The following is a 25,705-nucleotide window of genomic DNA, read 5'->3' on the forward strand; positions in this document are numbered from 1 at the left end:
CATACTCACGAAAACAATTCTAATGCTTTGCTAGCTTTGTGATGTTTAGCAGGTGTAGTTATTACCGTTTTTAGAATTTTAAGCTAACATTTACCAATGTGACAAACCACGTGTTAGTTGTGGTGACATTTCAGTTCAGGATGAAGTGGTGAACTTACAGTGACCCACCAACAGGCCGACATTGTTATACATAGAGCCAACAACTGAAATGTGGCTGAAACACAACGTATGTCCTCAGAAAGGAAGAGAGACAAACACACTCACCGATGAACGACGTCTCTCCCAGGTAGCCTCTCCGTCTGAGCACCACCTCCAGATACTTGTCCTCCTCGTCCACCACGTAGTACTCTCTCTCCAGAGAGACCCAGGACCAGTCCAGACGAAACTTCTGTCCCTTCAGCTTGTTACCACCTGGACCAAATACACAAGAACATTGTGTTAACTCACTTTAACTTTTAGTTCATTTAAAGTGTGAGCATACAGTTTATTATCTAGAATCTCTGTGGAAATACCTCATGAGCCATTGTGGGTCTGTGCCTATTAACTTCTAATGATAACTACCAAATACTTGGCATTGGGTTTTATGCAAAAATTGGAAAGGAAACTAAAAGGCGAGATTCTGTGACCGGAGGGAGAAATGATTGTAAAACCATAATGGTGAAAAAGTACATTCATTACTTTCAAAGTGAAGTCCTGCAAAACATCTGCTGCAGAACATTTTCTGCTTAAAAAACAAACAAACAACACAATCTTCTACTCAATCTTTCCATGATTTAAACGCACATCCACCTTTGATGAACTGCGTTTTTTCCCTTTTTTTTCCCTCCTCGCTTCGGCAAAAATAGCATATCATCCCGAGTGTTTCAGCGTGCCAGCCAATCAGTGCTATAAAGCGAGGGGTTGGCAGAGTAAATGCTCGTGTTAGTGCAAAGGCTTATAGAACTTAATAGCTGCCACTTCAACAGGCGGGCAGAAAGGAGAGATGTTTTGTGCGGCTAATTTGCCAACCTACTGCCGGGGGAGGAGGACGGAGGTTTGCAATAATGAATGGAAATAATGAGAAAACGTAAAACTACAAGGAAATAGGTGGAGGTGGGATCTTTTCTTTCTCTGATAAAGAGTGTTTGACTATGGGAGCAAAGCTGAATGCCTGCATGAGGGTGTGTGTGTGTGTGTGTGTGTGTGTGTGTGTGTGTGTGTGTGTGTGTGTGTGTGTGTGTGTGTGTGTGTGTCTTTTCCTGGCAGGGAAATGCAGAGGTGGCGGACTGTTTGTGCAAATGTTATGTGTAGGCTGTCAGAAAGGAAATCTCATTTAGTTCCATTGAGGACAATTTCAAAGCTATTTGCTTCAAAGCTAACCCTAACGCTTATGCCTCTTAAAGACTGAAGCAGTATGGCTGTCAGAAGAACACACAGCATAGCACTCTACCGCCGCCATCATCGAGGTCGTAAATGGCAGCGGGGCAGTATCAAACCAGTAAAAGTGCTATTCTGTGGCTAATCCTGCGTTGGGATGCTCTGAAAAATGGATAAAATAAGAGTATTTCCCAACCCTGATCAGTAGGAAACTCATAAGTATTACCATAAAGCTCCAGCTCTACATCTAGACACACATAGAGTTCTGTGTATGAATAAAGCTGCGTCGTGATACCGGCGTGGTGCTCAAAGGCAGCAGAGGTGAAAAGTTCAGCACTTTCCAGCTTGGCACACATAACAACAACAGGCTGGGGGGGGAGACAGCTCGTACAACCACAACTCGTGTATCCTCCAAGAAGCCTGTGGGCCAAGTTTAGGCTTCGCTTAGCGCGCAAATATGAAGTTGCACACAAACACACACACACATCCCTTCTTCTTTCCAACTTCACTGCACCCTTGACTTTCATCCTGGCGTTCCTGACGGTAAATACGGCATCAAGCTGGCTGAAATCTTCAGTGTGTGCGCATGTGTGTGTGTGTCGGTCCTTCTGTGTGATCTCCCCCTGAAAGTGAGGAGCATGAGCACGGACAATAGGGATCTGAATCAGTAGGGTTCAGACGGTCTCGTTCCTCCAGCCTTTCAAGAAGATAAAAGACCTCTCACATGTGCTGACCATACAAAAAAGCAGCTTTGAAATCATCCTCAATAGAGATAAATTCACTTTACAGCGTCTTTCAAAGGCTTCCCTAACAAAAACTGACCACAAGAGTTTTTTTTTTACCAATTAGGGATCATAGTTTTCGAACAGCAGATTTCAAGGATCAGGGCACTCCGAGAACTCTGCCGAGAGAAACTTTGATGCTACAGTTTTCATGCTGGCTTGTGATCTAGGATCTACTTCATGGAATGATCACAGACAGCTGTCCAGTCGGATAAGAGTACTTTTTTTTTTGTTTTTTATCCACAAAAGGGTTAAACAAAAAAAAAGGTATCAAACCTTAATCCACAGTAAGAACGTCTTTATTGTAGGTCTACAGTTTGTAATGCTCTTATCAAATGTGTTGCAGCTGCTGCTTTTCACCACTCCCTCCTCGAGCTGAAGATGCGTTCAGTCGGCGAGCGGAGTGAGGAACCTGTGATTAAGGTAGAATCAGTCAAGAGCACATCAAAACAAGAGTTGCTGACCTTCAGCGAGGTCTGAGTATCTGCTCTGTTTCTGAATATGCTGCTGAGAGATTCTCACACTGTGGGGCTCGCTGAGAGGATTGAGTCTTTCATGTCATAAAACATGAGGCGGTGTAAAAAAACCAGACACGTTAGTCTTAAAGTCCAAGGAAGATGGGTTTTTTTACGTTTTTCAGAAACTACTAGAGGTAGTGCAGTGGTTAGCTCTGTCGCTTCCCAGCAAGAAGGGTCCCCCGTTCGAACCCTGTGTCCTTATGGTGGCCCTATACGCTGATGACCTGTCCAGGGATAAGTGGTTTAGATATATCAGTAAAAAGTAGAATCTGCCATTTAAAAATCGTGTGATGTAAACATGTAACTTCAGCTGCTAGGGGTCTATGAATCAAAAAAACAGCAAAGCAGCAAACAGCAATTAATTAATGATTTGTTCAGCTGACTGGCTTGGCAGTGAATTTTGTTTTGTCATATGTCATTTGCCCCAGAAGTTGTAGCAGAGACGGACAAAGTCACGGGTATAAAGCAGATAAGACGCAATTTAAAGGCGATTAAAATGAAATAGTTGGAATAAAGTTGTGGATTTCTCTGGGTTTGAACATTGCTGGAAACATTTTTGCACAATGTAAGTACACAAATCAACAATATAATATAAAACATAACATAGGTCTAGTTGTTTTTACACACTTGAATTAATAATTGTTATATATATCATCTTTAAGACCATGGAGCTTCCATTCATGTTCAGTTTAAATAAGCTAGTGAGAGAAAAATAAAACATTGAACAAGGAGATAAAGTTAACATCAGCTGGGTGCTGAAAGTGCATGTGTATATATATATATATATATATATATACACATAAAGTATATAGTATATATTGATGGAAGTACTGTATAAAAGCCAGGTGAGTGCAAATTCAAGTTTATCTCAACACAAGGCCTTAACCACAGTCATTACACCAACCAACCATTACAACCATTATACTGGCATTTGTAGCTCTGCATTGATTGTGGTCGACTAAGTGTTCACTCTATTTCATGCTGCATGTTACACGTCACCGTTTCACACAATTGCCGTATGTTCCTTCTCGGGACAATAATAAATTCACGCTGATATTGTCAGTGAATACGAAACAGAGCACTTGCCAGAGAGCGTGATCTCCGAATTGTCACATTAAATATTCAGATCAGATTGTGTGAAAACAACTCTCAAGCTCTCTCTCACTCTGCCACAGACTCGTGTTTGCCCAATAAACATAACTCACATTTATGTGGAAATCACACACATAAAAAGTGGAATTATCATTTACTGGTTTTGGGGGATTGTGTGAGGTGTGTGTGGGGGGGTGTGTGTGTAAAATGTAGGTATTCCTCATGTTGTGGGGACCTAAATCCGTTCTCACAGCCACCTTCTGGGGACAAAAAGAAAGTCTACATAATGTGAATCATTACATTTTTAAGGTGAAGATGTGTTTTAATGTTAGTGTGAGGTTAGGCGAGGTTTATGTTAAAGTTACGGTTAATGAATGTAACTCAATGTTATGTCCTCTGAATGTGTGTGTAGAGGGAGAGGGAGCCTATCATGAATTAAACTGTAACTGCCAGCGCTGCATATTAAAGTGGAGGCTTTCACCCCCACCTTGTTTGGTCTGTACCTATGGACTTTTTCAGTTTAGTCAGAACCACATTAACGATCAAAGGGACCTCAGATCACAGTGGTTTGGTTCGTTTTCAGTGTGAAAACTGTTTTTTGGAGAATTCCGACTGTCGGACCGATTCCAAGAAGTTTAAAAACACAAAGAAGCAGCTCACAGGATTATACTTGCTGTCTTCGTCTCTGATGATATAACGTTTGATAGCTGAGTATGTTCATTAAGTGCAAAGTGTATATTCCTCCTAATGAGGTTGGTGATGCTGGTAGAAACACCAACACGATATCACAGTGGCAACGATTAACAAAACGGTGAACAAAATTAACCAGTTTACTCAATTTCTCCGTCCAAATGGAAAGACAACTACCCGTCAAATTGACAACTGACATCTGACGCACGCCCGACTACAAACTAATCAACGTCAAGTATAAGTCGATGCAGCTCACATAGGTAACAGTACGCTCCTTAAATTACAATGTGAAACCAAAATTAACCAGATCAGATGTAACAAAGACATGAAACTTGGTTTTTACACGATTTTCTTTAACTACAATTCTTAAACTTTTAGCTTCACTCCTAAAAACTCCAGACTTCCCTGTATTGAGTTTCAGCTCAGTGTTTTGTAAACATCTCTGAGTCTTCACCACCAGAATCAAATGAAATTCACTCTGCGGCTTCCCCTCACTGCTACATCTGTGTACTCATTTATATACAAGTCCCCGACTCCCAGTGCAATTGGCAACCAAACAGCTGTATGCAGGCAACACACCAAATGATTTTTGCTCATCATTTGAGAAACATTGGACCAGGATGTAATCACTAAATCTGCTATTTACTCAGCTGGCATGTGAAGCACTTTGACACTCTTTCTGTTAGAAATACACTGGCATTGATATTTCTGTAGTGATAGGAGCCCACGCACCATTCATCTGACAGGAGTGGCACTCCACACGGACTTTGATGGTTGACAAAACACAAGCATCTCACTCCCCCTCAGGATGTTTCTTTGAATGTTCCCTGTCAGGTGTGTGTCAGTCACCGCGGCAGCGTCGGTTGGGCCTCGGCGTTCGTGCAACTGGTGGGAGAGAGACGATCGCAGGAGCTGTGACGGGTTCTGCACTCAGCTGTTCCTTTGTTCTTCAACAGTGTGTGTGTGGTCCGGGGTTTATCTTATGATGTGGGGACCTGAATCTGTTTACACCACACTTTATGGAGATTTGTCTTCCTGATGTGGACAAGATGCAAGTCCAAATAACTTAAATGATTAAGTTTTAAGGGGAAGACTTGTTTTAAGGTTAGGTTTAGGTGAAGGTTAGGTTTAAGGTAAGGGTTACGCAAGAAGTTACTGTGGTTAGGTTGGAGTAAGTCATCAGGAAACCAATGTAAGTCAATGTAATGCCACCTGAAGTCATGGAGACGCAACTGTGTGTGTGTTTGTGTTTGTGTGGCCGCACAATCAGGTCATTTTACAGGCCTTCTATTAGCACCATAACCTGGTGTCTGTGTGTGTGTGCAGTGTATTTGTGTCTCCCACTACATTTGCACTCTGCCCAGGGCGAGCAGCACGACGGTGGATATCTCCTGAGGTGTATTGAGATGTAAGTAGACTGACCCTGTCTTCCTGGCCCTGGGCAAACACATGTATTTCAAATGCTGCTCAGCTTGAGGGTAAATGATGCTAATAAGCACAAGGTTTCTTTGTTGTTAATTTACCAGCATCAAATACATCGTGGCTGTCCAGACCTCCTGCTTCTACCTGTGTACTGGTAATTATCTCCACAAGTTTGTGCGTTTGATCAGTCGCTTCGCACAACTTCAAACCAAATGTGAGGACGAACGCTGCTGCTGTTTATATCAGGGATTATTATATGTGATTGTGCATGTAGCTCCTGCCTGGTGGCAACAAGGGGAAGTGAAGTGCACCTACAATTAAATCCCCCATCACCCGTCCAACCCTTAAGAAATGAAAGTTGCCTGTGACGGAATAATGCATTGTTTCCTCCCTACAGTCAATAGCCACCAGCCACGAGTGGGGTGCAGAAACACCTGAAGCAACCTTGCACATGAAGCCATAAAAAAAAACCTGACATCTAGGGCAGAGAAACCTCGCTGCTTTGAAGTTCTTGTGCTGCACTTAATACTGTGAGGTTTTTCACTGATGTCTACAGAGAGAGCCGCATACGACCCCGGGCACGGCTTCAGGGGAAAAGGCTCGGGGACGAAGAAACGGGGGCTCTCTTAAGGTGTGTATGAGTGTGTGTCTGCTTTTGTGCAGTTGTGCATGTGTGTGTGTGTGTGTGTGTGTGTGTGTGTGTGTGTGTGTGTGTGTGTGTGTGTGTATACAGAAATGTCAGCGCCTTGCATGTCTTGAGTGTCAGATGAATCATAGAACCTAAAAGCATTTGTCGTCCTGCTGGATTATTTTGTGCGGCGCCGCCTGTCAACTTCCACATCAGCACAAGTCCCCCCCATGCCACCGATATAATATTTAACAGAGGGATGGGTTTAATGTATCTCAGGACGGTTACTGCTGCTCCTGAGAGCAAACTGTGTCTGAGCGTGGAGATGATAAACTAGGTACTTAAATCTCTGCTTTTTTCCTTTGCCACTCCTCTGCTCTCATTTCCCTCCATTATCTCATCCAACTCCTTAGAACAACATTTTTTTAGTTAGCCACAAATGTTCATTTCTTACTTCAGCGGCTCACTATACTTTCAGATGTATGGTTTTTATTATTTTCACAGCGCAGCAGAGCTCGGAACTGCTCCCCGGTGCCGTGCATCGTTGCAATGTGAAGAGAAAAAGTGTAATTTTTGTGATATATTGTAATGGTTGTATGATTTTAAATATAAATTAAAGTTCCATTAAGATGACACATGCGAAGGCAGTAAAATAGAGTGTGAGCTGGAATTGTCGCTTCCCAAGTTTCATTTTGTACGGAGAAATAAACATTGAACCTTATGATAAGTGAATGTGGCAAAAGGTGCAACAGAAAAAGCAATAATAAGCCAATAATTTGGAGAAATCTAACCATATATTCAAAAACGGCAAATCACCACATTTCAGTGGCGAAATGAATGTTGAAAAGATCCATTTCTTGTTTGTTCTTGAGATTAGAGTGTGTTTGGTCCTGTTTATGTAGTGGATGGCTTGTCAAGCTTAGAGAAGCCGAGAATCAAAGATGATTAACGCGATGAAAAATTCCCCTTCACATCCCTCAACAAGTCTCACGCTATCGTCCCGGCGCTCTAATGAGATGCAGATCAACGCCGTGCGACATTCACGACTGCGGAGTGTGCTGTAATCCTCCAACAAAGACATCCATCAGCACCAACGCTGACAGACAAACACGTCAGGCTGCAGGAAAGAATAAAGACAGCGAGGGTGTGACAGTAAAACCCGATGCCTGAGACTAGAGTTGACATTCGGGACAATAAACGGCGACACTCTTTGAGATTAAGCTCAACAAGGTGGGAGGGCGAAATATCAAGGCTGTACCTGGAAAGGAAAAAGGAGACGTTGATAAGCGGCGTAGGAAGAAGACTGAAGAACAAAAGGTGTAATGAACACAGATTGTTGAGCGGAGGAAAAGGATGGAGGATTAATTTAGAATTTAGAATTTAAAGATCTACGAGTGTCATGATGACGGGATGAAGAGGATAAGAGATGGAAGAGTTGAGATGTGGGAGAAATGGATGACAGTAAACTCCTGAATGGAGGCTGATAAAGAGAATCCTCTTTTAAAGCCGCGTTAGTGTGTGTGTGTGTGTGTGTGTGTGTGTGTGTGTGTGTGTGTGTGTGTGTGTGTGTGTGTGTGTGTGTGTGTGTGTGTGTGCGTGTGTGTGTGTACTCAATGTTTGCAAAAATAAAAAATAAAAGGTCAGCCGATTTGTGGCCATGGTGACAGCCGGTTTAAAGCTGTAATAGTTTGTTTTTCGAGGCACTTTAATGTGAAAACTTAACTTCCAATGAAGGTGAGATAGATTAAAAAAGGATTGAAGCAATGATAATACAAATTCAGCAAACAAATAAAAAAATCGGAATGTAACATTATGACTGAGACTGTGACTTATTTTATTTTCATGGCCCTTGATGAAAAAAATAGAACGAAGCACATTTATCGAAGTGATATGTTTGAGTGTGTGAAATCAGGTGCAGCTTGATTGAATCTAAGTGGACTGTTGGAAGCAGTTTAAACTCTACTGAGCAGCATCATGGTTTTTTACTGTTTCAGGTAATAAAGTTTCCATTCTTCACAATTAGAGTTTTCCCTATTTCTTTGTCCATCACTTCAGCCTCTGTTATGATGATTAGAGCCTGACCAGATATTTGGGGACCAATAGCGATACCAGTATTAGTGAGTAAGACATTTCTGATAGCGATATATTTGTCCATGTATATATTAAAAAACTGTTTGCATGATTCCTACGATGTTATATCAATTAATTTTACAACATTTTCATTGATTTCTTGGAGGATAATTCATGGATCATGATGAATAGAAAGTTTAGGGCACTGATATGTATCTATTATATTTAAGTGTGTGTAATTAGGAGTAGATCCAAATAAAAATCTGGGTGTAGAGAATTTAAATGTGATTTCATACGAGCTCCATTCAGTTCCCTTCTCGTTCTACTGTAGAGTTGAAGCGGAGTTTAAAAGTTAACGACTCACGACTCATGACTCAGAAGCGGTTTCAAAGAAAAAAGGGAACCTCGGCGAGGTAATTTGACCATGTTGTCATTACTGCTGAGAAAAAAGGTCTTTTGAAGAGGACGAGTCACCATGGCACCACGGATTCACACGCGTCACACAAAAACATTAAAGAAAGCGGTTCCCTCGCACTGTAATCTGCGGTGATAGTTAGTCTTCATCGCCACCGATGAGAATCATGTTTTATTCAAGTCAACTTGGTGATGACAGAGAAACACATGTCAAGTGTACTGTGTGCAGTGAAGCCGGGGGTCACAGAGGGGTGAGGACGGGGGGGGGGGGGGGGGGGTGAGGATTCTGAGTATATTGTGATGATCAATCCCATTCGCAGTGGGAGAAGAAAGTAACAGAAAAAAGACGGGATGACAAGAAAGATTTAGACGGGTTTATTTAGTAATTTAGGCAAATTAATCTTTTAAGTAGAACAGAAATAATTTGTTAATTGGTCAATTACAATTATCAACTATTGTGATAATTCATGGACACCAAACATTTTCTAGGTCCAGCTTCTCAAATATGAGGGTTTGCTGCTTTTCTTTAGTTTGTTACCGAGCACGTTATGTTTTCATCACTGCCCACTGTTTGTTTGTTTGTTTGTTTGTTTGTTTATTTATTTGTTTGGGAATGATATATGTGCAATTTGTGCTGATCCTTTTTTTTTTACTTTTGTAAAGACAAAATAAGACGTTTAAAGACACGTTGACTCATCTCAGAGACCGAATGATTTCTCAGTTTAACGAAGCAAATAATTCTCAGACTAATCAATAGTGAGCATCACTGTTTGTTGCAGCTCTACTTCAGTCTTTCGTTTTCAGTGTAATCGGTGTTGTTACGTGCATCTTCATTCAAACTCCCTGAACATCCCGTGGTCGAAGAGAAGCCTGGGAAACGAGTCGTGTTCCAGCCCACTGCGGTGAACCATAGTGATCGCAGCTGGTCTTAACCTGTGACAGAAGGAGCTTCCTGCCGCTCTTTCCCCGTAGATGAGCCTGTAATAGAGCTGTGTAATTACCAGTGGTTGCCTCGCAGCTCTGCCCAGCTCACACGCTGCAGGGCTCTCATTAGCCACAATGATGCCGGTGCTCTTAAATATCAAACACTTCTTTCTTTGTGCTGGAGGCTTGACCGCCCCTTAGCCCTCGGCTACCCCTCCATCCTCTGCTGTGCATGCATATGTGGGAATGTGTGAGTGAATGTGTGCCAGTGCACATGTGAATTATATATATATGCATGTACCAATAAATATATATCTGTACCTGTTCATGTTTTACAAGAACAAACCAGGTGCTTCATGTAAAATCGTGTGGACGTGGAAGAGTTGCTTTGGGGGATTTTTGGGGAGGCTGAGGATGATGCTTCAGACTTTGTTGCACCACACACTGTAATTCACTGTACTGCTGCCATTTAACATTTCCTTCCTTTGCAAAGTCTTTATCTGGAACCGGTTTGCAGTAACACCAAGTCTCCAAAAAAACGAAAAAAGGAAGCTTAAGTATATCCAGTAAGTTATGGATTGACAATAGCCTAAACTTGTGTAGAGCACAATTCCCTGTAAAAGCCTCTGGCCTTTTTATCTAAACCAGACTATTGCCAGGAGCAGGGAAAAGAGGAAAACAATCTAAGAACTTTACAGGAGCATGGACAATCAATTAGTCAATGTTTCTCCTTTCATGTGCATAAAGAAACTGTTAGTCTTCTGCACATTAGCATTTCCCTCTAAGTGCATTAGCACTACAAAATGAAAGGCACTTCTGAAAAGTGGGTCTGGGGCTAATTCACCAAACCATTAGTTCATGTTTTTAGACAGAAAGTGTGGAACAGCCTACACGGTTTTTCTTCCTGTGTAATTTTGGAAAACACTTTTAATTTACTTGGCGTCGCTGGTTAAGACTTGAGAGTAGTTTTGAAACTGAGGGACAGAGTCACTATCTCAACTATTGTGTCCTTTTGTAACTGCAGAAGAAAGGCAGCAGTGGTGATGAAGAAAATAACCTTGAGAAGTGAATCATGACGTCGCCGTTATGTGTTAATCCGACACTCAGTGATGGGAAGTCTTGCAGTCATGTGAGTCACTGAGAAGAATTGTGCTACTGAAAGTGAGTCTGAGAATTAAGTCCATGTAGTAAAGTCACATCCGATCGTACAGAAGACAAATGAACAGAAATAAGAGTGTTAACGGGTTCTGTAACTTCTGCTGTTAAACGGCGGATGGGCTGCGTTTACAAAGCACTTTCTCCACTTTTGTCGACCAGTCAAAGAGCTTCACAGTTCAAGTCACGTTCACCCATTCGTACAACGCATCTATGTGCAGCTCTCTTACAAGAACATACCATTCACACACACTGCCGGAACAGCAGTCATGGGTTCTGTATGTTGCCCAAGGACAGCCACTAACCAGGAGGTCAGGCATCGACAACAATGAAACCTTCTGGTTGGTGGATGAACCTCTCTGCCTCCTGAGCACCTTTTCATTTTCACTGTGCATTTCAAGGAGGATCAAGTGACACAAATGTGTGCGTAGTTGGTGTGACTACATATTTTACAGGATTAAAAAAACGTCTTGCATATCTGTACATGTATAGAAAGGTTGTGGCAGAGAAAATTTAATTAACCTGTATTTTCTACCTTGGCAGAGAGAGAAAATAGGATAGAAAAACAGAGCAGAGGCCAACAAGATGTAAACCTGTAAAGCTGTTATGTGTTGGTGGGCTGGGAGCTGGGAGCTGGGAGCTGGGAGCTGGGAGCTCTGAGGTCATTACATCTAAACTCGAAGTTAAACCACAACCTGAAGGTTTTATGAAAACATTTGTTTGGGTCATTTTTGAAGATGAAATCAGAATTATGTACCGATTTTTATGTCATTTCATGTCACGTTTGTTTATTTCATAACTTACAAACCTTTCTTTAAAGAATGACTGTTATTTCCATTGGCTACGGTGCCCCCTCCCCCCAGGACCAAACATAAAGAGACAGGGCTAAGACATGAAACCATTCTTCTGGTCTTTGCATGATATGTCCAACACCACATGTTGTGCTTTTGTGCTTCTCCTCTTCGTTTCATTCATCTGCCCACTGATTTAAATACTCAAGTCATTTTCACAGTTTGAATTTGATTGCAGCTTTGGTAAACGCCTCGAAATGTAATTATGTCATTAACGATCATTTCCGTTCAGAATCGGAACATTCAGGTTTTTCTTCTTCAGCTTGCCGATCTTGAACAAACCCAACGATGCTCTTGAGCCTTTGATGAGATGGATACAATATGAATTCACTCCCGGGTTAAAAGACTCTGCGGCAGGCTCAGGTTTTAAACGGCTCCACGTGGCGGCCGAGGTGTGTCACACGAAGGCAAAAGTACAAATAATAATTAAATAGACAAGCATCCAATTTACTAACCGGGTTTTCACGAACGATTGGGTCATTTAGCCACAGTTAATTAACTCTGCTCGTGTCAGTGAACATCTGCTGTCACTCACTTCCACTGTGATTGTGTTTTCACTGTGTTTTTTCCGTTCTTGTTGTGGCTTTTGCATTTCTGTGTTTTCCGGTTAATGCTTATGTGAGATGTCATGGCCACCGCAGCTCCGGCCCCGATCAGCAATGATGGAAACGTGAAACCTGGGTGAGTGCACTAATTTGGCAAGACAGGGAGGTGTGAGAGCGCTTTAGTTTTTGTTGCATTCGTGATGTCAAACATAACGCCCTAGGAAAAACAAAAAAGTGGAAGGCCAACTCCTTTACTGGCAATGGGAAAGGGGTCAACCACCATTTTAAAGTGGGGTTACCCGTGTTTAAATAACCTCTGTATACCTATTCATTTTAGTGTGAAAGAGGTAAAACACTGCTGCTTCAGTAAAAAGAAGCAAATTAATCGCAAACACAAATATCAAAAGAATTGACCAAATATAAGGAGCAGATATCATATGGATAATTTCTCTGTTTCTGCAATGTCAGGTACAATGCACGTCAAAATGTGCACGACAAATATGGGGAAACATGAAAGCATGTTGTCATATTGTCTCATATATCTTGTATATTAAATGCATGTTGTTTGCATTCTAATAACTACACTGACTAATAAATCCCGACAGGACCAGATACACAGTAACTCTGCTTGACATATCCCGCAGTCATATATTCACAAATTAGCCAGGCCGTCTCATTAAATCAACGGACTGTGAAAATGACACAAGTCAATCCCAGCGCCTCAGAAAGAGTTTCCTGTCTTTAACAGAAGTGGAAGCCTCAGTTCACCGCTGAGCTAATAAGATGGAGCATCATTTGTAGTTTACAGTTGCAGACGCTGGGCCTCTGTTGGCCTATGCAGATTTATTTTCTTGAATCAAATGAAGGGCAAATATCAGCCACCTCGCGCATCTGAAGCTGACAGAGGGGAGGCCGGCGTTTAGCACGATGAATATGAATGAACGCAGCAGAAATGTAAAAAGAAATCACTGATCTGTTTGTTAAATCTGCAGGGAGCGATTTTCAGAATCAAACGCACGACGAGCTGGAACACGATGCCTGACAGTTGACTCGCGGGTCCATCACAATCACGAGCGTGAGTGTAATGAGTGATTCTGTGAACCCTGACAACAGAAGAGAGCAGACTCACACATTCACCCGGAGAGACGAGAAACCAGCGAGTCTAGAGGTTAGGGACCACAAACAAAAACAAAACTTCACCTCAGCCGCTTCGAATCCACCAACACTTTTGTTGAAGCATCATTTGAAAAACCTCTTTCTGCTCAATCACAATCATTGTAAACATTTTTAAAATCTTACCGTTGTCCTCAACAGAGAAATGGAAGAGATCGGATGTGGCGTTTTCTTCGTTCCGCAACACGTAGCAGATGTTCAGGTCGTCAACATCAGCTGCAACACACAAGCATCTTGAGTTCAGTTTGTTTGCTCGTGTGTCACAAACACACACGGGATGACATTTGTGCAAATGATAAATACTGTGTCACCTGCGAACCGAGAGGAACAGAGCAGACGAGTAAACAACAACAAATATTTTGATGTAATTAGCGAGCGAATGCAAATGAGAGTCGGTGCATTCTGCGTTCTGAACAGAAGCGTTTCACTGTCACGTCAATGTCACATGATGAACAATAAAAACCACCCTGCTCGAGAGGTTAAATCATAATTTATGCATCAAAGACATTTGTCCTTACAAAGGTTTAAAAAAAAAGTGTAAATATGTGAGATATTCTTTTTAGATTAAATAAAATGTGATGTTTGATGCTGGACGCAGACACAGCCTCAAACACACTTTGAAGTCCCTATGACCATTGGATTGTTGAAAACACTCTCTGTCAAATAATTGTTCAAAGATGGAGGCTGTCCTGCTTCGGCGCCGTATCAGCGGCAGGAACAGCAGGTCTCGAGTATCACACCGATTCTCTTCCTTATCTGCACTCAGCATGAGCGGGTTTGTACCAGAGAAAGCGTTCTGAAAGTCATGCATCTGTAATCCAGGACGATAAAGGCCACCACCTCGTATCTGAGACAGCTCGCTCAAAGCTCAAACCTGCAGGAGGGCGTTTGAGTCACCGACCCGGCCGGGTAACGTTTAATGACAGACGAGGGGCAGGAATGTTAAGAACAGGATTGCACGCGGGCACCGACGCTTTCCACAGCTGTTTTCCCAGCGAATTCAGAATTACAGGGTCTGCATATTTTTCAGCCCCATTCTGCAGAGACGTCTATTACGGTGCAGAAAAATCATCAAGAGCGTGAAAGGATTTGGCCCCTGCGAAACACCTCCATCAATAATAGATGTGAGAGGAAGGAGGTTCATAAAAGTGTAAACCCCTGACTCCTGACCGACTGGGAAGCTCTTCGGTGACTTCCTGTCATTAACCGACTCTCCTGCTTCCCCCTCAACACGGAAGCACGGACGGGAAAAAACGCATGTACAAGGAACATTTAAGTTGCATTGTCGAGTGTGAACGGCAGGAGTTGTGTTGCAGCCTTGAACCCAAGGACCTTGCAAAGATAAAGTCGAGGCTGCGAACCAGGGCCACACTGTTCATCAAATATTTAAAGAGAGCGCCTCATGGGATGTGCCCTGGAAATAGGATGAGTAAATAAAAAGCGAGGGATTGTCTCTTTCCCCTGACTGATTCTTCTGACGAGCCTGTTCTCTCTCTCTCTCTCTCTCTCTCTCTCTCTCTCTCTCTCTCTCTCACGACCCTTCCCTCATTGTTTATTTCTCTCATGCCACCTGCACCCCCCCCCCCCCCGCTCTCCACTCGATCTTCTACTTTAGTTGCTCTCTCTGCCCCCTCTCCGTCCCCTTTGCCTCCTGTTCTCTCTGCACTCTTGTCTCATCCGTGTGTGTGCCCCCCCCCGTCCCTTTTCTTTTTCTTTTTTTTTTCAAAGGCTGCAGCGGCACAGCGGTGGACAGAAGTGTCCGTCTCCTGCAGACTCAAGAGCTCGTTTTCTCTCCTCTGTGTTCTCAGCTGCCGTCGTTGCTTGTGCCAAGCTTGTGGCATGAGCAGATGAATTTCCTAACCTGTTTGCATAATTGCCTCAGCGTGATATGAAATACTGCATTGATTGCGTCGCTTTAAACCTCAATCAGTGGCATTGTTGTCTTGATTCCGTCTGCAGTATCAATAAACAGACATGCACAGATGCACAAGGAGGTTTACAGATTCATGGCTCAGGGAGGGCGAGTTTGCTCCGTGTGATGTTTTGTTAGAATTTTTTTATTCAAACTGCAACAAATCGCTTTGAGATGCTCGGACCTGATGAAACCGTCAAAATCTGCAAATCTGCACCTCAACCGCCACTGGAACGACTGCTCTGACCTTTTCACACGATCCTCTACTCCTGTCCTGCTTCATTTAACACACCGCGGTGGAGAACATCCGATGTGAACATTTCCCCCAGAGATGGAGAAATAATAAATTATTCATCTCAAACCATCTACAAGACATTTGCGCGGAAAACATCAGCCCCTAACTTTGGTCTGCTAATTACGATTTGATGAGCGAGGCACGTCTAAATCAGGCCCACAGATTAACTATTGAAATTCCCAAGCCAGCACTTGTCACACATATACATAATTATTACCCCATAAATTAAAATCTTGGTGTGAAGAAAAATAATCAAAACTTACAGATTTTTTTCACTTAAACAGTTCTTCTCTGAAGAGCATGACATCACTTATTAAGGGATCAGAAATATTTGATGTTTAAAAACGCCAAATAAGAACATTAATCACACTTTTCAAAAATATCTGAAAATATGTGTAATCTTGTGTTTTGTATTATTTCGTTTCCCAAATATGGCAGATTAAATATATATATATATATATCTTTTACTTTTTGTCATTTGATTATGACATCAGCATGTATTATTCATGCTGTGGTCAATATGTAGCAATGCGGATGATCTCACCTTGAGTAAACGTGTTGATGGAGTTGTTCCCATGTCCCAGGTTGATGATGTAACCGTGTTTGGGCGCGGTGGTGACGTGGAACACCAGGGACACTGGGCTGCTGTCTCTGTCCTCTGCCCTCAGCACTTTGGAGCTGATGGGGAACCCCAGGTGACCCGTGGTCAAGATCTTCAAAGTGGGGGCACCTTTATTCACCACGATCTGAGGGACGCCGTTGTCTAGCGACACAATGGTGATCTTCATCATTTGAGGGTGCCGAGTCTCGAAGACAGTGTCGGGGAAAACATAAAAGTCAGTGTGCGTGCCGTCGGTGACAGTGAAGGAGAAGGAGTCCTCTGATGATTCCGTGCCGTCGTGTTTGTAGCTGATGAGGTTTTCGTTCAGGTTTTGTTTTGTGAAGCTGGTGACGGGCGTGGACTGGTTGTAGAGGAGTTTACCGTGAACAGGCAGCTGGGTGACGGTGAATCTCAGCATCTTCTCAGATGTGTCCTGGTCCTCAGCCGTGAGCTCAAACGGTGTAATCAGCTTAACCTGCCCCTCTGTGACAAATAGATTATTTACAGTCACGACAGGTTTCTTATTGTCAACATCCACGATGGAGATTCTGAATGTTCTGAAGATAGGATTGTAGCCGTCGGTGACTTCAAACTCAAAGCTGTCCATCTTCACCTCGTCGTCTGAGGTGTGGATGTAGTAGACCTTACTGCCGGCCAGTTGCAGTTGAGTGAAAGACACGATGGGCATCCCGGGAGTGTCTGTGCACTCCAGGTGGCCCCTCACAGGGGCCCTCGTCACCGTGAATACCAGGTGCTCATCGGGGCTGTTGAGGTCGGTGGTGCTGAGAAGATCTGTGGTCAAAGTCACTCTGCCACCTTCCCTCAGGGACACACCTTTACTGACAACATCAGGGAACACCATGTCGATGCTGCCCACAGTGATGTAGAAGTAACGGTCGATTAGCGGGTTCATTCCGTCTGTGACGTCAAACTTGACCAGGTCTCGGATGCCCTCCTGTCCGTTGTGGGTGTAAATTAAGAGCCCGGCATCGAGATCAGCTTGTGTGAAGTTCATCCCCAGTGTGATGTTCTCTAAAGCCCCAGAGGGAGTTTTCCTCTGCAGGAGACCCTGACCAGGCCCGAACCTGATGATGTATGCGAGTGAACTGTCGTCTGAGTCCAAATCTGTCGCTTTCAGCGCTTTGTTGTTGATCTCTTTTGTTTCACCGATCTCCACCTCCAGGCCGTCGTTAATGAGCATTCTGGGCGTCTCGTCATCGACTGCAATAATCATGACCATGGCTGTTTTCTGCACAGAGTACTTGCCGTCCGTCAGAGTCACATCAAAGCTGTCCTCTGTTGTCTCTGAGTCATCGTGCTCATAAATAATGCTTGATGCCTCCCTGATCTGCTCTAAAGTGAAATTAGTCACCAGGACCGGGCCCGTGGGGAGCTGGTTCAAAATGACGCCGTGTTTGGGCTGTTTGGAGATGATGAACATCAGCTCCTCAGGTGGAATATCGGCATCTGCGCCGTTCAGAATCGGAGTATCGATGATGATGTTCATTCCCTCCATGACGACTATTTCTCTCAGATAAATCTCTGGCTTCTCATCATTTGCAGGGATGATAACTATAGGGAAGAAGTGATTCTCTGAGAAATTGATGCCGTCAGAGCACCTGAACGTGAACCTATCCTCCACCGGCTCGACTCCTTTGTGGATACTCTGCACATAGTAGACGTTCCTCTCTCTGATATCTCTGATGGTGAAAGCACTGATAGCAGTCCCTGATCTGGATTTTTCTGAGCCTGGGGCCGGTGATATATTTTCCACATAGCCAGTAGTCGGCTGGACGATGATGGTGCAAAGGATATCATCTGTCGGAGTGTCATTATCGTCAGCATCCAAGTGCTGGGGGCCGATGGCATATTTCTCCCCTTCGAGGACACTAAATTGAATCCCAACTCCGACCTCAGGGGCCTGGCTGTCAACGGGAAGAATAGTAACTCGAACATGGACCCCGTTGACCTTATTCCCACCCACCGTCCAATCATCAGACATGTCTGTGAGTGTCAGATTGAAGCCGTCCTGCTGAGAGGCGAGGCCTATCTCCCCGCTGGTGTGTGCGTACACCACCACACCGTTAATAATGTCAGCCTGTGTAAACCTGGTGGCAGGCACTCCTTTAACTAATACATCGCCCATCAGTGGAGGATCCTCCACGATAAACGTCAGCTCGAGGTCATCTGTGTCGTCATCGTGGCCTTGAATGACGTTAGTCGTGATTTCCGTGGCTCCGTTTTCCAGCACGTCCATGTGAGACCCGATTGTTCCTGCGGGCAGACTGATGGTGGGAGTTTCATCATCGACGGGCCTCACATTAACTTTGACCGTCACGGTTAGAACATGGAACCCGTCGCTTACGTCCAGCTGAAAGTCATCGCTCATCGTCTCCTCCCCGCCGTGAACGTACGAAATCTTCCCCTCTGAGACATCCTCAAGTCTGAACAGCCCTTTTTTCTCTAAGTCGGTGAATGCAACCTGGACCTGGCCGTGTTTGGGCAGCTGGCTGAGAGTGAAGGTAATCTGTTTACTCTCTGTGTCCAGGTCTGTGGCGTCCAGCTCGGCGATGGTGATGATGTGCATGCCACCTTCAAACACAGTGAAGCCCGTGTTTGTGATCTCAGGGGGTTTATTGTTGACGGGTTGCAGGTAGATAGTGAACGCCCCCTCGACGCTGTTCCCGGCTGTGTCTTCAACAGTGTAACGGAACTGCACCACGTGAGCTGTGATCCCGAGCTCCACATCCGGCGGGCCGTAGGACATCTTGTGATGATTAAGTTGAGCTTGCGTGAACTCTGTGACTTCGGTGTCTGGGCTGTCCGTCAGAACCAGAGAACCGAACACAACAGGGTTATTTTCGTCTGTGTCTGTCGGCGGCTGGATAACTGTGTATTTCAGGTCACGGTCCTCAGAGTCTAAATCGGTGTAGCGCAAAACTTCTTTGCTGAAGTGAGTGAGCTTGTACTCCTGAACCGTCATCTGCAGGGTGGTGCCGGGGAACAGCACCGGGGGAACGTCATCGATGGGCAACACTCGGATCATAAAAACATTTTCTCCTGACTCATTAGGGGGGTCGTTGTCATCCTGCACTGTGAACACGAACTGATCCATGATGGTGTCTGTGTTGTGAGGGCCTGTGTGCTTGTAGAACAACTTCCCGTCGGTTATGTCTTTCTGGAGCCACTCTGTCACCTCCTTTTCGTAAACTTCATCTTCAGCGTTGAACTTCCAGGACGAGGGATCCTCGGGGGCGTCAGACTGTCTGAGGAACACTGTGCCGATTGTGGAGAAGGGAGGGACGATGGTGAACTTAATAGTTGAGTCCTCAGAGTCAATATCAGCCGCACTGAGCATGAGGGGAGATATCAGCATCATCTGGTTTTTGAAGAGCACCAGGCCCGTGTTGGCATTTATAATCGGTGGCTCGTCATCAGTGGGAACGACTGTGATGGGGAAAAGAAATTCTACCTCGTTTTTCCCGTCCGTCATCTTGAAGACAATGTTGTCGCTGTACGTGTCACTCCCGTCGTGCTGGTACATGACAACTCCTGTGGTGAGATCAGCGGGGGTGAAGAACTTTCTGTGAGAGCCCAGCACCGTGAGGTCTCCGTGCCGCAGCCCGTCCACCACGGTGATGGTGACCACGTCCAGGTCATCCTCGTCGCTGATCTCCAAGTTGTGGCTGGTGAAGAGGGCCCGAGACTGGCCCTCGTACAGCAGCTGGCCCGTGTTGCGTGTCACGACGGGGGCCAGGGAATTCATGGGCTTCACCACGATCATGAACGCGAAGGGGTCCGACACGGCCCCGTCTGTGTCCACCACCTCGAACTCAAGCTGGAAAATCCTCTCCGTCTCCGAGTCCAGGGACGGGGGCTTGTAGGCAATTTTCAGGTCACGCAGGTCCCTCTGGTAGAAGGAGGTGATGGGGAGGTTTCTGTCATCGGTGCTGACTATGTAGCCCTCCTCATACGATAACGGGGAGGTGATGTTGAAAATAAGCTCATCAGGGTCCGACTCTGCATCGGCGGCAGCGAGCATATCAGGGGTGAGGGCGGTCATGACAAACTGACTCACCTCCATCATCATCATGGACACAAAGCTGGGCTTGGGGGGGGTGTTCTCCTCCCCTTGTTTGATGCGTATCATGAGATGGAAATACTCCTGCTTCTCCAGGTTGCCCTCTTTATCATGCAGCTCCCCCACCATGGGCACATAGTCCCTGTTGGGGGACTGGCGCTCAAACGTGTGCTCGTAGCGGATGTCCGCCTGTGTGAATTCATCACAGTCCATCATTTTGGAAAGTTTCCCCCCGTCGATGAGTCGTCCATATCTGGGCAGATGGCTGCCGCTGGACAGGGACGCCACCTCACATTTATGAGATTCCCTGTCATAGGTGAACTCTAGAGTCTTTTTATCAATGGGATGGCTGATGCCCCTCAGTTTATCAACAGTGAGAGGCATGTTTTTGGTGAGTAACTCTAGCTGCGTAAAAACTACTTCCACCTCCATCATGAAGGGGATGATAACGGTCTCCGTGGGCGCGTCATACCTGAGCTGCAGCCGCACTCTGTCTTTGGCCGGACTCCTGGAGCCGTAGTGGGAGTACGTCACGTCGTTGGGACCGAAATCACACAGAAACTTTTTGGGGGAGAGATGCCCGGGTCTCTGCGAGAGCGGGTCGTTGTCCAGGACCGTGATGCTGCACCGATCCCCCGGCTGAGTCTGGATCACCAAATCGTTGATGGGGTCGATGAACACGGATCTCCCGAAAGGCACGCGTACTCCGTTGTTGGCCACGAGGATCGCGTCCTCGGACAGCTCGGACCTCAGCGCGTAAAACAACCCGGAGCTGTCCGGCTGCGCGGAGGCGAAACCTGTGAGTGAGACGCACAGGAGGAGAAGTGTGTGGAGCGGCATCGCGGCGGCGGATCCCATCCAAAGCATCCGAAAACAGTCCCTGTGCCAAGGCGGTGCGGAGAAAGAAAAAACACGCTCCGGTGTCTGTTACGCGGAAAGGTTAAAAAATCCCCAAGTGCTGCATGGGAGCTGGGCTGGATGTCGACACGGTGCGTGCGTCCGGACCCTGCACACTCTCCGCGAGAAGAGCGCGCAGGAGTTTTAAGTTGTGACACTTGAGAGGCTGCGTAAAAGCGCCACCGCCCATCTCTGCGCATATTGGAGGATTCTCGGGGCTGCGCGCCTCAGCCTCGTCCGCTATAGGCGGCGCGGCTGACATTCACACAGGAGGCAGGGACCGAGCTGAGCCACACAGATGTGATTCATTCATCACCGAGCGGGGACGATTCCTAGAGGATGTGATAATATAATGTGGCCCTGGAGAGAAACATAATCACATTATCATTATCATAAAACTGTAACCCCGTGGCTGAAAGGATTATCAACACTTTCCATAATAGAGAGAGAGAGAAATAGTTAGACAACTCCAATACTAATGACAATAATAATAATATAATTCAGAAAACAAAATATAAGATGTGAAATTATAGAAAAGCCAGATAATGTAACTATAACTTCACTGATTTGATAAATGTATGAATAATTGGATCAATGCAAAACATAAAGTAACTCTTATAACAGCAAATATTAACAAATTTGTGTTTCTCGCACAGGAATTCAGATCATTTCTGCAGTAGCACGTGTTAGTGTTGATTCATAATTAAGTATGTAAAAAATAAAATGCAGTAACTACAGAGTATTTTGCACATCTTGGTATTTCTTGGTTATATTCTTAAAAAACAGCCTTGATCACATTAGAATTAGTTTTACAAACTTTGAGTACTAGATCATACTAAAGGTGAATATAAGTGAAACAAGGCACTGCCACAATATGTGATTGGCTCCTGATGAAATAAACTTTTACAATCCTTTTGGCATCATCCTCTAGAAAGACATGTTCACTCTGCTCATTGTTGGCTTAACTTCCCTGAAACACCCCTGACAAAATAATAACAATCACACATATTGATAAAAGTGAGACAGTATACAGCTATTTTCTAATCTATGTATTGACCTTTACTTTGTGGTGAGTAAGCAGGTGGAGGTCGTCCTCTGAAACACGTTGACCTTCGCAGCAGCGAGACAAAGGAGCCATGTAAGACCTCTAACTACCCAGGAGGCCGTGCAGCCAGAGCGACCCCGGCCTTGTCAGTGCGGCTGAGTAAACTGCACTTGATGCAGAGAGAGACAATCCAAAATATTGCTCTAAGCAGCAGTACAGGGATATGAAATACACATTCAGTTGTCATGGACATGGAAAAAAAAAATATATCGATGCAAATAGTTTCTTAAGACTGGAGAAAATCCATCCTGCCAGATCTCCCAGGTCCTGGGGGGGGATTTGTTCAGCAAGTTGAAACATCTGTCAAAGCGAAGTCATGAGAGAATAATCCCCCCCCCCCCCCCCCCCCGCTCTGCCAACAGGCTGTTTCTGATGTGATCAGCTTGCTGCCATTTTTACATTTTTTTGCTGAATACTTATTATTTGATGTTGAGCGTCGGTGGTGAGGGCTGTGCGGTGGCATTGGCGTTTGGATGATGAATCAAATATGAACCAGTCAGAAATTTGTGCAGAAAAATATATTTATTTTATAATGAAAATGAAAGTTGTGTGATGACTGAGAAACGTGTCGCACTTTTCAGGAATTTACACATGTTGGTATGTTACTGCTACATGTGTTGTGTGTTGAGAAGAAGAAGCTCCATCTTGACTTTGTCTTAACTTGACACTTATAAGTTTACGTGTCGTTCTTAGACTCGACCCAACACGACACAATCTACACAAATTACAGCTTTACAATCCTAACAATAATTTCATAATGTTTTATTTGATCTTGTTTTCCCATCTGTAACATCTTAGATTTCGTTTACTGTGCTCTTCTGCTGTGTGATCTTCCATCAAAACAAATGAATTAGTTTCCCATTGTTTTCCTTCAGTTTCTCATTCTTAACTTGTACAGCACCTTGTACTTGTGTTTTGAAATGTGCTGTATGAATAAAGTTTATCAGTATTATTATAATGAAGTGGGAAAATGTGAATATGTGATAGAAGTGATAACACATCCTGCTGCCTGTCTGAGTCAAATTCATTTAAACGCTTTCTATAAATCACTATGAGTCTGGATACAAGCAGAGAAATTATCAGGACCAGGTTTCAAACATGAATATTTGAAAAACTGTTCTCAGGAGCCCGACAGCCTTGAATTTTAAAAAATGCCGAGCGTTAGAAGTGCTGCTCATGACTACATTTTGTTCTCGACTCTTCACCACCCACGTTTAAAATGCCAGGTGATTAGAGGGTTTCTGGTGCCTTGTTATTTCAAAGTACATGGCACCCCCAGCTTTTCCAGCTGTCGCACTCTTTACACGAGCTGGAGGATTCTGCCTGTGCCTTCACATGAGAGACGCCACTCGGATACGTGAGCCCGCTGGATGTGCTCTGCGAGGAGCGAGCACATCCACACAGATTGGACTGAATACTGAAAGTCTGATGAGACACAGAGGGAGAGATAAGGAAGAAAAGACGGATGTATGAATTATTATTATCCGGCTGAAGATTAGAGACTTTATTCACCTGGAGCGTGAATCTGCAGTGTTTTTTTCCCATGAAAATACTTCCTATAGATAAACACATGAGGGATTCCATATGACGAACAGCTGGTTATAACTCATGTCTATTATTTTGGCTCCCTGGACGTCTGGTTGCTTCACAAACATTTGCTCACATCCCATTTGACTAATTTGCACCCAAACTGCAGCACTTTGAAAAACTTTTTTTTTTGGAAAGTCCGGCCTCAGATTTATGACATATTCATGGAGTACAGTGCAGCGTTGGGTTCCTTCCTCACAGCAGCTGCTGGGCTGTGATAAGGCCGCACGTGGTGATTTCTGGTGTTTGAGCCAACCAGAGAGATTCAAACCTGACAAGTAATGAGACGGTACGAGGGCGAGGAACCCATCAGATTTGGAGCATTTGCATATTTAAAAAAATCTGTCGTTCCCTGCTTACCATAAAGACAAATTTATTTGAATAGACATTGTGTGATGAGCCCACAGTCGCCATTTAAAGTCAAAGGAATGTTCACCAATGCAACACACAGGATTATTGCAAAGCAGGGGCTCATTCATCTAAATACATTTTTCTCTCAGTGTTAATTGCCAAAGATTAGTGTTGCCTTTCAATATAAAGAAAATTACTTTATCTTGTTTGCAGAAGATGGAGCCACCGAAATGTGACTGGAGGAGCAGGAGGTTTCTGTTCTCCGGTGCTGAGACAAAGCCGTAAACAGGATTTTAGCTTTTTTTTAAACTTTTATTCCTTGTTGCATTTTAATAAACATAAAATAAATGACCCAGAAAGAATAATGTTCATTGTGTTAAATTTATTCATAAAGAGAATCTATAGGCACAGGAAATATATGCATACACGAGTGGTGGGAATAAAACAAATACATTTGGATTAACATTTACTTCTTCACTGTATTTCACGTGGAAGTAAGGACATTTTTTATTCTACTTTATTCAAATCGGGTCACGGAGGGGGCAGGACATTGGGTGAGAGGGAGGGTACAACCTGGACAAGTCGCCAGCGTATCACAAAGTGTAGAGAGCAGCAGCCATTCACTCTCACATTCACTCCTACGGTCAATTTAGAGTCTCCAGTTAACTTCACACTAACCCTGCATGTCTTTGACTGTGGCAGGAAGCTGCAGAAAACCCACACAGACCCGAGGAGAACATGCAAACTGCAGAGAGAAAGACCCCAGGCCAAACCAGTGTTCACACTGTGGCTTCCCACTGCACCACCATGCCTCCCCACACTAAAACATAGACAGATATTCAAGGCCAAGGCCCAACAGCCCCCTTGTGAAGCACGCTTAAATTCACTAGAGCTTAATGTCCTAACATAGATATAAAACTATAGAAGATAAAAATAGTTGATTACCCTGAATTCACATTATCTCAGCTACACAATGGTGGTAGTTACAGGTTTCTATAGCTCTATCTGTTACAGTGCAGCAGCTAAACAAGTCCCACCCCCTTTATGAAACCACATTTAAATCCACTAGTTCCTCGAGGAATAATAATCGAGGAAAATGAATGTTTAAAGAAGGGAATCAAAACTTCCTGGATCCACACAAAAGGAAGAGAGTTAAATATTTGATCAGACTGTAAAATTTGATGCGTTATTTTACTTTAAACTGCACAACAGGATATAAAATAACTACAAATCTTTCTCAGCTAGAAAAAAACCCA

At 44.2% G+C, this 25,705-nt stretch overlaps 1 protein-coding gene across 1 annotated transcript in view; it reads right to left on the reverse strand.

The window, feature by feature from the left end:
* Positions 1 to 21,521, reverse strand: part of LOC117774503 (FRAS1-related extracellular matrix protein 2-like) — a 58,224-nt gene extending 36,703 nt beyond the window's left edge. The window contains exons 1-3 of the mRNA XM_034606975.1: positions 16,372 to 21,521; positions 13,747 to 13,836; positions 265 to 411 (exon numbers count right to left, since the gene is read on the reverse strand). Of these exons, the coding sequence (XP_034462866.1) occupies positions 265 to 411; positions 13,747 to 13,836; positions 16,372 to 21,376 (5,242 nt within the window). The 5' untranslated portion in view covers positions 21,377 to 21,521. The remainder of the gene's footprint in view (positions 1 to 264; positions 412 to 13,746; positions 13,837 to 16,371) is intronic.
* Between the last annotated feature and the right edge of the window lie 4,184 nt (positions 21,522 to 25,705).

Source organism: Hippoglossus hippoglossus, chromosome 14 (assembly GCF_009819705.1).
Source record: "Hippoglossus hippoglossus isolate fHipHip1 chromosome 14, fHipHip1.pri, whole genome shotgun sequence".
NCBI lineage: Eukaryota > Metazoa > Chordata > Actinopteri > Pleuronectiformes > Pleuronectidae > Hippoglossus > Hippoglossus hippoglossus.